At 41.7% G+C, this 12,500-nt stretch overlaps 1 protein-coding gene across 1 annotated transcript; it reads left to right on the forward strand.

Moving 5' to 3' along the window:
• Window positions 1-8,247: 8,247 nt before the first annotated feature.
• On the forward strand, window positions 8,248-9,507 carry LOC138031647 (uncharacterized). Its single transcript, XM_068879303.1, has one exon. It carries the CDS (start codon window positions 8,248-8,250, stop codon window positions 9,505-9,507), a length of 1,260 nt encoding a protein of 419 aa, XP_068735404.1.
• The last annotated feature ends 2,993 nt before the right edge of the window (window positions 9,508-12,500 follow it).

Consider the following 12,500-nt stretch of genomic DNA (forward strand, 5'->3'; position numbering starts at 1 on the left):
TCAGCACTACAGCAGAAATCCCAGAAGACCTCAAATGGTTATTGTCTCCCTCTATCTATTCTGATTTTCTGAGATGCTCGCTTGTTTCTTGGCTCTTGAATGGAAAAGTTGATCTCAAAGCAATAGGTATACACCACACACCGAGGACTGCAACAGAACACCTACCTGAAGCCTCCCTGACTAACGACACGCAACGGGACTCGCCCTCCAAAAGAAGAAGGATGCGCGCAAAATTAAGAAGAAGGCAACGAAAACAACAAACGCCCATTTCCCGCGCTGAAAGGCTTGATGCTTGTGGTTGTAGAGAACCTTCCCACCAAAACCGACCTAAACAGGTGAAGCTTGATGCTCCTGATTACATTTATGTGGAAGATGATTGTGCAAGTCCAAAAAGAGTTGATGATCATCCTAAGAGCTCCCGGTGTTTTCGTGGTGATTTAAAGGCTACTATGGCCGATAAGGATTATTATGTCGGTTCGAAGCCTGTTAGTGATGGTCCGGCGGCTGCAACGGATGATAATGATGGTCTTGAGACAGCGCAGTGTGTTGACGATGATCCACCGGATGCAACGGATTCTGAGGATGATCTTGTAAAAGCGAAGTGTGTTGATGATGATCCAGGGCCTGCAACGGGTGACGAGAACAATCACTCTGCTGGTAAGGGCTCAGTGGCTTCAAGGGATGACAAAAACGAAGACGACATGGACACTTCCCCAGGTAATTGCGCAACGGAAGAAAATAAAAGCAAGTTGTTTTACATAGGACAACGAATCTCAAGTATCGACGAGCTGGGAAAGTTAATAAAAGATTACGAAGACCGTACCTTTTGCGAGCTTTGGAAGAAAGATGTGCGAGCTCTAAAGGCAGCAGCGAAAAAGGTTCCTAGGAAGGTTCAATTAGCTGATCCTGCATTGAAATACTATGCGTTACTGCTCTCGTGTAAATTTGGTGGAGAACCAAGAAAAAAAACTGACCGCATTCGAAAGACCAAAACGTTTCTCCAGGGATGCCCATTTGAAATATACATAAGGTTAGCTGCTGATGGCCAGTCCCTTGAGGTTAATCGTATTAAAGAACTTCATAACCATGAGCTAGCGAAGGAGTTGTACGAGTGTCTGCCCAGGCAGAGAGCGGTCTCTGAGAAAGATAAAATAGAAATGGAGAATGCCATTTTTCCACATTTGACACGAATTGAGCCATTATCAATTCCTTGGTTGTCAATGGTTATATTAAAATTCATGTACCAAGGCTGAACACTCAATTCTCGCGAGCCCACCAAATTCAGTCAAATATTCCTGGTTAAAATATTCCCACTGTTCAAATTCCACCGTAGAATCCAAGGGCAGGTTTTTCTTCCATTTCAATCCGCTAGCCGTGCAATTGAAGCCCTGCCAGCGAGGTCAGGCGGCTGTTAGCGTCCCAAACGAATCGATAAAACGATTGAAAAGAACCTCTTTAACAATCAACACCACAGGGCGACCGTTAAGTTTTCGTAGTCTCTGACGAAGTTGCCAAACAAAGAAAAACTCGTTACTAAGCCGCAATCAAAGAGTCAGGTCATGTCTTCCCATACAAATCCTAATACTCCCTCACAGTGAGCTTGGGGCCTGTGGCCCTACATGTACAGGCTTATGCAATTTTGGTCATCTTTGAAAAAAATTATTCCAAATTGCACTCAAAATCATGTGATTACCTATACTTACAATGTATATGCCACAGAATATCACGTTTCAGGGGTTTCATTAAGGTTTGAAGCAGGGGGGCACATGGGCTTAACACTACGGACCAATGAGAGTGCACGTACAATCCTAATGATTTTATTAAAAAATTAACATAAACTTAACACACCTCACGTTTGGAAATTGCCAGGCAAATTCCAAACTACTGCGACAAAAAATAGAACAATCCACTGGCAAGAAAGTTACTCTTGAAGATATCGCTAACATGAAACAAAAAACAAGACAAGATTTCAACAGAAATGACCTGGACAGTGTTATCAATTACCTCCGACAGCAGAAGGGGTCTACCGCTGAAGTTATCATTAATCAGGAAAACAATTTTGAAGGTCTTTTTTTTCCAAGACGAGTACATTAGACAAATGTATAGTAAATATCCTGAGCTACTTCTTGTAGATGCCACATACATGTTGTTGGAACTGAGAATGCCTGTCTATCTTCTTCTTTGTGTTAACGGTGAGGGCTTACGCGAGATTGTCGGTATGTTTATACTCGCTGAAGAAACTAAGGCAGTTATAGAAGCAGCTGTGGGTGTTTTTAAGAAATTTAATCCTTCTTGGAGCGAGACGAAAGTGGTCATGTCTGATAAAGATTTTTCGGAGAGAGAACCATTTACGAAATGTTTTCCAGGTGCGTCTCTCAATATTTGTCTATACCATACTCTCCGGTCATTCCGGAGAGAGATCACATGCGAGAAAATGGGAATACATCTGACGAGAGATATCGGTGTCTAGAAATACTAACTGAGTTAGCATACTCCAGGTCTTCAAAAGAGTTTGAGAAACACTTACAGGCGCTGGAAAACACAAGCTCCAGTGTCAAGGAATATATAGAAATTAATTGGGTATCAATAAAGGAGCAGTGGGTAACCTGTTTTAAAGACAATACTATGAACCTAGGCGAGAGAACAAACAACCGCCTAGAGTCGACGTTCGGCAAGTTCAAGAGTGTCTGCAGTAAGTACGCTAGCCTACTGCAGTTATTTCACGAATTGTTTGCCGTTTTGGCGTCTTTACGAAATGAACGCAACCACCACTTTCTCATGACATTTACTCGTCGACCGATTGACTATGTGACATTCGACGGCATCCTTAAAAATTATGCAGACTTTTTGACTGCATATTCATTCGAATTCGTTCGAGAGCAGTTTAACAAAGCAAGCTCCCTATCAAATATGTCTTAGACAGGCACAGATACCTTTGCGGTGGCTTCATCAAAAGACGACGACCCTATTATAACAACCGCGGAGACTTGTACTTGTTCCTTCGCAAAACGAATGGGTCTCCCATGCAGACACATCTTTAAAGCAAGAACAATACTTCAACTGCCGTTATTTGAAAGCAGCCTTGTGAAGAAGAGATGGACCAGGGACTTTTATAAAACAATGAAAGACTGTCGATTTACGCCGGAAAGCGTAGCGTTGCAAGATGTACAAATGACTTTTACAGACGACTGCAGTACATCGCAAGCTTTTGTTTCAGTACAGCAAGAGAGTGAGGGGAGAATTCTTTCCCAAGCACAAACATTTAGAAAGGGTTTGCAGACTGCGCAGATTGTTGCATCGCTAATGAGTGAGGGTGGGATGGCCACATTTCGAAAGAGATATGAGCTATTGCAAGACCTAATTAGCCATTGGAAAATGGGGACCGAGGTAGCTCTTTCTCCCTTTAAAACGTCCTACGGTGTCGAAGAGGAAATTCCTGTACCTGTACTTACAGATGAGCAAGTTGATAGTGAAATTGGAGAGAAAGTAGGCTCGATTACCAGCCGCTGTTTCGGGAAATGAGCCAGCGCTCACTCCCGAAATCTCGGCTGGACGCGTGAGGTGAGCCATTGTTAATCTCCGCCAATCAGAAACTCGCCTGCACAAATCCGTCTGGCATAAATTATATGTTTTGGCTGCGAAGGTATTCTTTGACCCGGCGTGTTCGAGGTTTACAGTGCGTTTAGGTAGGAAAATCCAAGACTGCGACAACGAAAAGTGTTCGAGAAGCTGGAGAATGGGAATTGTGTCGTTTTCTACCGCCTGAGTTCGCAAACTTCACTGATTTTCCAGTTGGCGGCAAGGTCAAAATACGGCTTTCAAATCCATTGCTATTGCAATTTTCTCCTCATACTTCGCTAATGTAAGAGCAAGTAAAATTCCTCAAGATTAATTGAAAGTGCTGCTGAGTTTATTGCTGGCAAAACGAGGGGGCCGATGAGGTCGACTGAGAGCTAAAGCAGCCGAAGATTTCGTTGATGATTCGCTGGTTGAATTCAAACTCACATTGATCATTTAACCAAAAACTCAAGCTCGTATCACCTGGAAACTTCGCACAGACGTTTTAAACATTGTTATGTAATTTCTGTTTTCTTTAAATCAGAGTTTTTGGGATGTCTAATGCTATTTCCCCGCAACTATTAACTTCGCATAAATTATATTTTAAAATTACGTCACAGACACAATCTGTCCCTCACGCGTCCAGCCGTCTCTTCTCGGGGAGGATACCCGAACTCGAGTGAGCGGCGGAAATCGAGCCTACAGAGAAAGCTGATGCGAAAAAGTCTGGACGACTAGACGGCCTTTCTGAACAAATAGAGGATGTTGACTCTGAAGTATCAGTTAAACAAGAAATTTCTGAACAAGTTGGTCTTGGAATACCTTTGGATGGCAAGTCCGAATTTAAGGAAGATTCCTCCAAGATTTAAAAGAAGGAGCATGGAAACTCGGAGTATGGCTTTATCAGAATGCCGCCAAAAATGGTAAAGAGGGGAAGGCCTAAAGGAGCTGAATTGACAGTAATCGGAATTCCAAAATCCAAAAGACGAAAAGAAGAATCCAACAAATTATTACCGTTCTCTAAACTACATCCGAATGATAAGTCGAGAATTATACTCGAATGCCTAAGCAGTCAACTGGCTACCGCACAAGCCTTAAGTGGTAAGAGGTTGCTGAATGAAGAAGATGTGAAGTGCAACATCCACCTAATAACGGACACAATAAGAGACACTCAAAATGTTGATGTACATCGAGTTCAAAAATATTTTACCAGTAAACGTTGGCTAGCTGTTCTCAGTGTTCTGAAGGAAAAAGAAAACAGCGAATGGTTTTGTCCCATTTGTGATAAGGTCATATCTTCAACTGAAAACAGTATTGCTTGTGACCGATGCTTACTATGGTGTCATTTTTCTTGTACAACGCTAACCAAAATGCCGAAATGTTGCAACTGGTTTTGCAAGGGCTGCAAAGTCAAGTATCAGTAAGGCAATCGCCATAACATTTTCGTTTACAGTGGAACCTCGATATCATTAACGAATCTCTATATTGTTAACGAAGTCCTCGGTATAACGAACGATATTCTCCGCCCCAGTAATAGTAAAATATATGGAAAAAGACCTACAGTCCCGGACAAAATTCTTGAAACACTTTACAATACAAGAGGCAATTTACATCGCACGCTTCAATCCAGTCCTAAATAAACAAGTCCAGTCATTCCATCTTACTCTATACCCCATGGGAACTGGCGTTACGTAACCACAAATATAAAACAGTTGGTTTATGCAATTTAATCACTCTGAAGATGATCGCAAGATCAAAAACGTTTAGTCAAACATTTTAACAGTTTTTACCTTTTACTATTTTATAATTTTACCGGCGAAATGCACATACTTTACAATACCTTTCCCTCCCACAATGTTGTTTTGGCAAATGGGCTCAGAAGCTCGCGTTAAAACAACATTGTGAGGGGAGACTGAGCTGTGAAAGCTTCAGATCTGTATAGTCGTGTACTGTTCCAACGAATTTTCTCACAGACTGTATTTGTGAGGAATTTAAACTATTTATAGGACGTGCTGACCGGGTCATAAGTGACACAACTTTACAGTAGCCTTCATAACCGGTACAATAGCGCTGCGTAACGTTTTTATTCGTAACTGAGTTTGATGTACAGTGTTCGAATTTCTTTTGGTATATATCCACAATGATAAAAGAAGCGAAATTGTTTAGATTTAGCTAAGAAGAGAGTCATGATCTGAAATATGGTTTTTCTTGCTGCCCTTGATAGCGTGACAAGGGCACGAGCGTATATGTTTTATCTCGCATTGAAAGGTTTTCTCTTCGTAAAGTAGCAAAAATGCGCTACATTTCTCCTAAAAGCGCTTGGAGATTAATCAGTGACGAATTTCCTGGAACGGAAAGCAGATACAAAGGTTTAACAGTTAAGAGAAAACCTATCGAGCCATTGTTTAACAGAGGACGCCCATGGAAGTTATGTTAATTAAAGAAGGCAAGGGAGGCCCACAAGAGCGAAGAAGGCGGGGTTTCTACAATTGCTGTATCTGCGAGAAACGTTTGTCGCTTTCTAACTTCTAAAGGATAATACTACCTACAATCAACAAAAAAGGACTTTCGACTTCTTGGATGTGCTTAAAAGGTTAAGATTTGCGCTAAAAATGAGATGACAACATACTGAATATATGGGGACGAAGGATATTGCCTTTTACCTTGATGTAGTTTCCTTCAGGAGGTCGTATAGAATACTAACTGATGCGGTATTTTATATAAAATGACGATGTATCGCCAACTGTCAAATGTTGTTACGGCTTAAAATTAGTTCGCACATATATATATTTCCCCGGCCCATTGTTTCGAGAGTAAAACTTCGTAAGACTCGGAAATTTTAAAAGAATACTTTTTATGTTAGTACAGTTTTTATTTTATAACTCTTCGACAATTTCTGTCGGTAAGAGACATGGAAATGCAGGAAACACAAGTTATAGTTACCAAAAACACGAATTTTGCACAAGGATAGAAACTTATGACACGTGATGTAAAACTTGTTTACTTTAGTTCATTGCGTGAGCAATGTTGGAACAGAATTGCGTTACATTGTACTCTATTGCGTTACTCGAATACGAAATCGGATAGTTTCATTTTTTGATTGACACTTTTGTATCGAGTGTTATTACTTCGCACATGGAACTTGTAGTCTCAAGCTCACGATCTCTCGTTAGAAAAAAGTCTGTTCATTCGGAGAAATACGGATATCTGTTATCTAGAGAGTTCTAAGTCTTTGCGGAATAAAGTCGAGAAAGCCGAGACCCGGGAATTCAAATCGGGAAAGATCGTTGAAGTGAAGAAAATCAGTGTGGGTAGACATGGCTGAAGCGAAAAAGAAGTTGAAGAAGAAGATAACAATCCGTGAGAGCCATCGGACGTTTGTGAGAAAGATTATAGCCGAAGCAAGGGAGTCTCTGACTAGTGGAGAATCTATTGATCTGAAAAAGCTTAAGTTCTTCAAATCTACACTGGAGGATAAACCTTCGTAGCTCAAAAGTTTAAACGAAGGGTTTCGCGAATATATTCTTGATGACTCGTAAATCCAAGAAGATGTGGGTGCTAGCTGCGATTTCGCCAGTGCAATCCAGGAGTGTATTGTTATCTGGAAACGGCCTTAACTTCGGAAAGGGATCACGAAAGGAGCTTTTCACAATCTGCTGAATCTAGTTTGAACACCGTGCAAGCGAGATCTAGCGCGAATGTATCAATTCACAGCCATTCCAAACTGCCAAAACTGGAACTAAGGTCGGAAGTTCTTCGGGAATCCAATCGACTGGTATCCGTTTTGGGAGTCTTTTGACTCGTCTGTCCATCGAAACAGCACTCTAAATGGAGCAGATAAGTTCAATTATTTTAAAGCCCTGCTTGTAGGATCTGCCGCCCATGTTATCGCCGGATTGCCTCTGACAAATGGCAATTATGAGAAGGCTATTGATCTTCTGAAAAAGAGATTTGGGAATCGTCAAATCGTCTTTTCTAGTCACATGGATGCTTTGACTAAAATCCCGAAAATAACGTCCATTCATGAAGTGATACGGCTTCGTAATCTGTATGATACGGTGGAATCACATATGCGTAGCCTCGAGAGTTTGGAAATTTCTCAAAAAATGTATGGCTGTTTTCTAACACCCTTGATCATGCAAAAATTGCCAGAAGAGTTCAGGATCGCCATCACACGAAATCTAACGTCTGAAACGTGGGTCCTAAAGGATATTATGTCCGAATTCCAAAGGGAGCTACAATTACGTGAGAACTGTCAACATGTCCCTGGAGAGGTGGGGAATAAGGAGTTTCGGTTGCCAAACCCATCAAGGCGTATGCCAGTATATCAACCATCGACAACCTCAGCCTTGTTTGCGGACAGTGGGAAAAGCATTCATTAAGGCCCTTGGTGCACATATTGTAACGGGTCACATCCATCTGTTAAATGTAATGTGGTAACTAACATCTCTGTAAGGAGGCAATTGCTTCGACAGAAAGGAAAGTGCCTACGTAGATGCCTACGTATATGGCCACCTCGCCAATCAGTGTAGTAAGGAATGTCACATCTGTGGTTTGGGTCATCATGCCTCTATCTGGGAACATTCAAGTAAAGAAAAACAATCAACTCCCCAAGGAAGAAGTGCAGTCACTAATGAAGGAGTTGCACTCAACCCTTCTGTAGCATCATTTCAAGCTTCATCTACCAGTATGTTTGTCAGCTCTAAATCCAGTGTACTTCTGCAGACAGCAAGAGCAAACATCTCCAAGCCAGGGAGTGGTGAACATTCTGTCAATGCCAGAATGGTGTTTGATAGTGGCAGTCAAAGAAGCTACATCTCAGAGAACTTGCAGAACACTCTGAAGCTACCTGTGGCTGGCCCGGACACATTACTGATCAAGACCTTCGGAGAGTCTACTGCCAAACTAAGGCAGTGTGACATTGTTCAATTTGCAGTGGAGGCAGTTGATGGTATGCAGATATATGTTTCAGCATATTTAGTACCAGTGATCTGTGCACCAATCAGTAATCAAATCATTGAGTTTACTCAAGCTTACTACCCTCACTTGCAGTGCTTAAGGCTCGCTGATAATTCCCATGGTGGTGAGGATTTGAGTGTAGATATACTTATCGGTGCAGATTTCTACTGGCATTTTGTAAGTGGAAGTTTTGTTCGTGGTCCAGAATCAGGTCCTACTGCCCTTTCTAACAAACTCGGTTATATACTTTCTGGACCAGTTGGAATTCCCGTGCCAGGGCAGGGAGACTCCTCAATCAATCTTACCGAAAACCATGTGCTCAAGATCTCAAATTGTGTCATTGAAGGAGGAGATTCACTTGAAGAAGAAATTAAGCACTTTTGGGATTTAGAAACACTAGGAATCAAACACGATGAACCGACGGTCTATGAGAAATTCATTGAAGATATCAGGCACAATGGACAAAGATATGAAGTCAAATTGCCATTCAAGGAAGATCATCCCTTACTCCCAGACAACTATCATTTAAGCAAAATGAGGCTGGAGTCATTGCTGCGGAGACTAAAATCGAAACTCGAAGTCCTCAAACACTATGATGAAGTCGTTAAGGAGCAACTTGAAAGAAACATTATTGAACCAGTGCACTTGACCGAACAAACAGAAGTAGGCAAGGTCCACTATTTACCTCACCGAGAAATTATCAGGCTTGATAAGGACACAACTAAACTCCGTGTAGTCTATGACGCATCTGCTAAGCATCATGGACCAAGCCTCAACAATTGCTTGTACTCTGGACCACCCCTCACTTCCATGATCTTCGATTTAATGACACGATTCAGGGCTCACAAGGTTGCACTTACTGCCGATATAGAGAAGGCGTTCCTGAATATTGCTATTGCTCCCACGCACCGTGACGTCCTGCGATTTCTTTGGGTTAATGACATTCTTACTGACAATGCAAGGTACTCATTAAGCGATTCACCACAGTAGTCTTCGGAGTTAATTCCAGCCCATTTCTCCTAAATGGAACCATTAGACATCATCTGAACAAGTACATGGATAGAGATCCAGAATTTGTTCAGGAAGTGTTACGTTCTATTTATGTGGATGACCTGGCTTTTTCAAAGCCTGATGTTCCTTCATCATATGACTTCTACTCCAAACTCAGGAAAAGATTCGTGGAAGCTGGCTTCAACATGCACAAGTGGCTGACAAATGATCAGGAGTTGGCAAATAGAATCAAGTCAGAGGAGGGCCAAGTAGCGATACAGCATCATCCCTCTCCTGATTTACAGCAAGAAGATTAGACTTTCTCCAAGACACAGTTTCAGAATGTGGATAATTCAGAAGGTCTTCCAAAGGTGCTGAGAACATCTTGGAATCCTATAGAAGATAAGCTTGTCTTTACTTCCAAGAGCTTAACCAGTTACCTGACAGAAGAAATCGTCACAAAACGAGTCGTTCTCAGTTCTATTGCGCAAATATTTGACCCTCTTGGAATACTGTCTCCAATGTTTGTTGCATTCAAAATAATGTTTCAAGACATTTGCAAGAGGGATGTTGATTGGGATGCTCCTCTGGACGGAGACGTACTGGAACGGTGGAAGTCATTAATACAGGACATACAAACTATTTCGAGTTTCTCAATTGACAGATGGTACTCATCTGGACTGAACTGTGTTGAGACTCCTACATTTCAATTGCATGGGTTTGGAGATCCATCAGACAAAGCCTTTGGTGGTCCTGCTTAACTTAGGATCAGGTCAGAGAATTCAGTTGTTTGCAATCTTGTTGCCTCGAAGACAGGTGTCACCACACCCAGATTGGAACTGCTATCTGCATTTGTGCTTGCAATTCTAATCACAAGCGCTCACAATGCACTTGGTCCATCTTTAAATTTCACTGAACGCGTATGTTGGCTTGATTCAGAGATTGCATCGTGGTGGATCAACAAGATTGATAAAGCCATTTGTACAAAATCGAGTCGTTGAAATCCGAAAGCGTGTAGCCCCAGATCTATGGAATTATGTCCTTTCTGCGCAAAACCCAGCAGACACTGCATCACGAGGGTGTAAGGCCTCAAAGCTAAAACATGAAAAGTTTTGGTGCAAGGGTCCTACTTTCTTAAAAGGAAGAATCCTGACAGTTGGCCAAATCAGGAGTTTGGACCAAATAATTTCGAGAAAGGCGTCTTCAGTGGAGATTAAGCCGGAAGAATTAAGTGACACGGAATCACTATGAATCAAGCATGTCCAGAAGCATGTTCGAGAGGAAGAAAATTTCGGACAGACGCGTCATTCCTTGGGTCTCTTTGAAGACGACAGGGGCATATTGAGATGTGGAGGAAGACTACATAATACACCCCTGCCGTATTCAGCCCGTTTTCCTGCGATTCTAACCCGGAAACATCAATTCACTGTTCTTATGATCAAGAGGAGTCGCAGCAATGTCATGCACAACGGCATCAAAGAAACACTAACTGATTTAAGGTCATGATTCTGGGTTTTAAGGGGTAGACAGACCGCACAATCTCCAGTGATCAAGCAAGGAGAAGTGGTATGCATTCATGAAGACAAAGTGCCTCGACAAAGGTCGAAACTTGGCACAGTAAAAGGAGTTAATTCATGGCAGAGATAATCTCGTGCGCGAAGCCATTGTTCAATTGGGTTCTGAGGGGAAAAGAACCGAATCAAACGGCCTGTCCAAAGGTTTTATCCAGTTGAAATTTTTGAAGACCATCAAGATTGATTGTGGTAACAAGGAGAAGGAAGATGCAGCGCAGCCGGTTGTTAGATTTATTCCAGACGATCAAGCGGAAATTGTACGTTGTAAATGACAGTATCTGTCGTAGTTACTTTTTAAGGAACGTTGCTGTATGTTGCCTCTTAAAGTTGATGTAAAATCCTTTGATTGACAGGGTCAATCAAGGGGGGGGAGTGTGTTGGAACAGAATTGCGTTACATTGTACTCTATTGCGTTACTCGAATACGAAATCGGATAGTTTCATTTTTTGATTGACACTTTTGTATCGAGTGTTTTTACTTCGCACATGGTTCTTGTAGTCTCAAGCTCACGATCTCTCGTGTAGAAAAAGTCTGTTCATTCGGAGAAATACGGATATCTGTTATCTAGAGAGTTCTAAGTCTTTGCGGAATAAAGTTCTGAAATCATACTATATAAGCAACTTTGTACCCAAAATGGTGACATTCAGTTTGAAAACGTTACAGTGTTAGACGGTTTCTACGGACTGTTTTTTCATAACAACTCCATTGTAGGCTAATTTGATCTCGCTTAACATTTTTTCGAGTCTAATTTCGCTAGACAAAACCAACAAGAGAAGAAAACAACGACATTGTGTTAGTGTGCACGAGTCACCACTGTATTAATTAAATTTAGCAGGATAGGATATTTTTTCTCAGTGAATTGACAACGTCACCATGCACATCTGCCTCAAAAATGGCTATTCTCCCTGCCGCAGTGGCCAAAACAGCCGATTCCCCTTCTGTGTTGACTGCCCTTTCTGACTATTTTATCATCGTTGTTCAATTGTGCATATTTCTCACCAAAAAAGCTTTTTAAAAATGGTGACTCGTTGAATTACAGATGCACGCTAATTAACTTTGTGAGAAGATCAAGGCCGCACAAAACGGGAGCATGGGGAAATACACTGTTGTTCTTTTTCGGGAATTTGTGCCGCATGAAATGAATGAAAAGACTTTCGACCAGCAAACGCTCCTCTAACAAAGATGAACTCTTCCTTGCTGGTGCAAAATGTTGGAGAATCGGATGAAAAGTCAACATCCCGTGCGGAAGGTGTTTTGAGTGTAGGTAAATGAACTTTGTGGCCTTCCAAAAGAAGTGAAAAATCGTGCCGTGCGTTAATTTAGGGACACCAACGAACGTCATTTGAGAAAATCACTTCATCGCTGTCAGTACTGACAGTATCAACCAAAGCGATCGTGGTCGTACCAGGATTACAAAAC

This window comes from Montipora capricornis, chromosome 14, assembly GCF_036669925.1.
Source record: "Montipora capricornis isolate CH-2021 chromosome 14, ASM3666992v2, whole genome shotgun sequence".
In the NCBI taxonomy this organism is placed as follows: Eukaryota; Metazoa; Cnidaria; class Anthozoa; order Scleractinia; family Acroporidae; genus Montipora; species Montipora capricornis.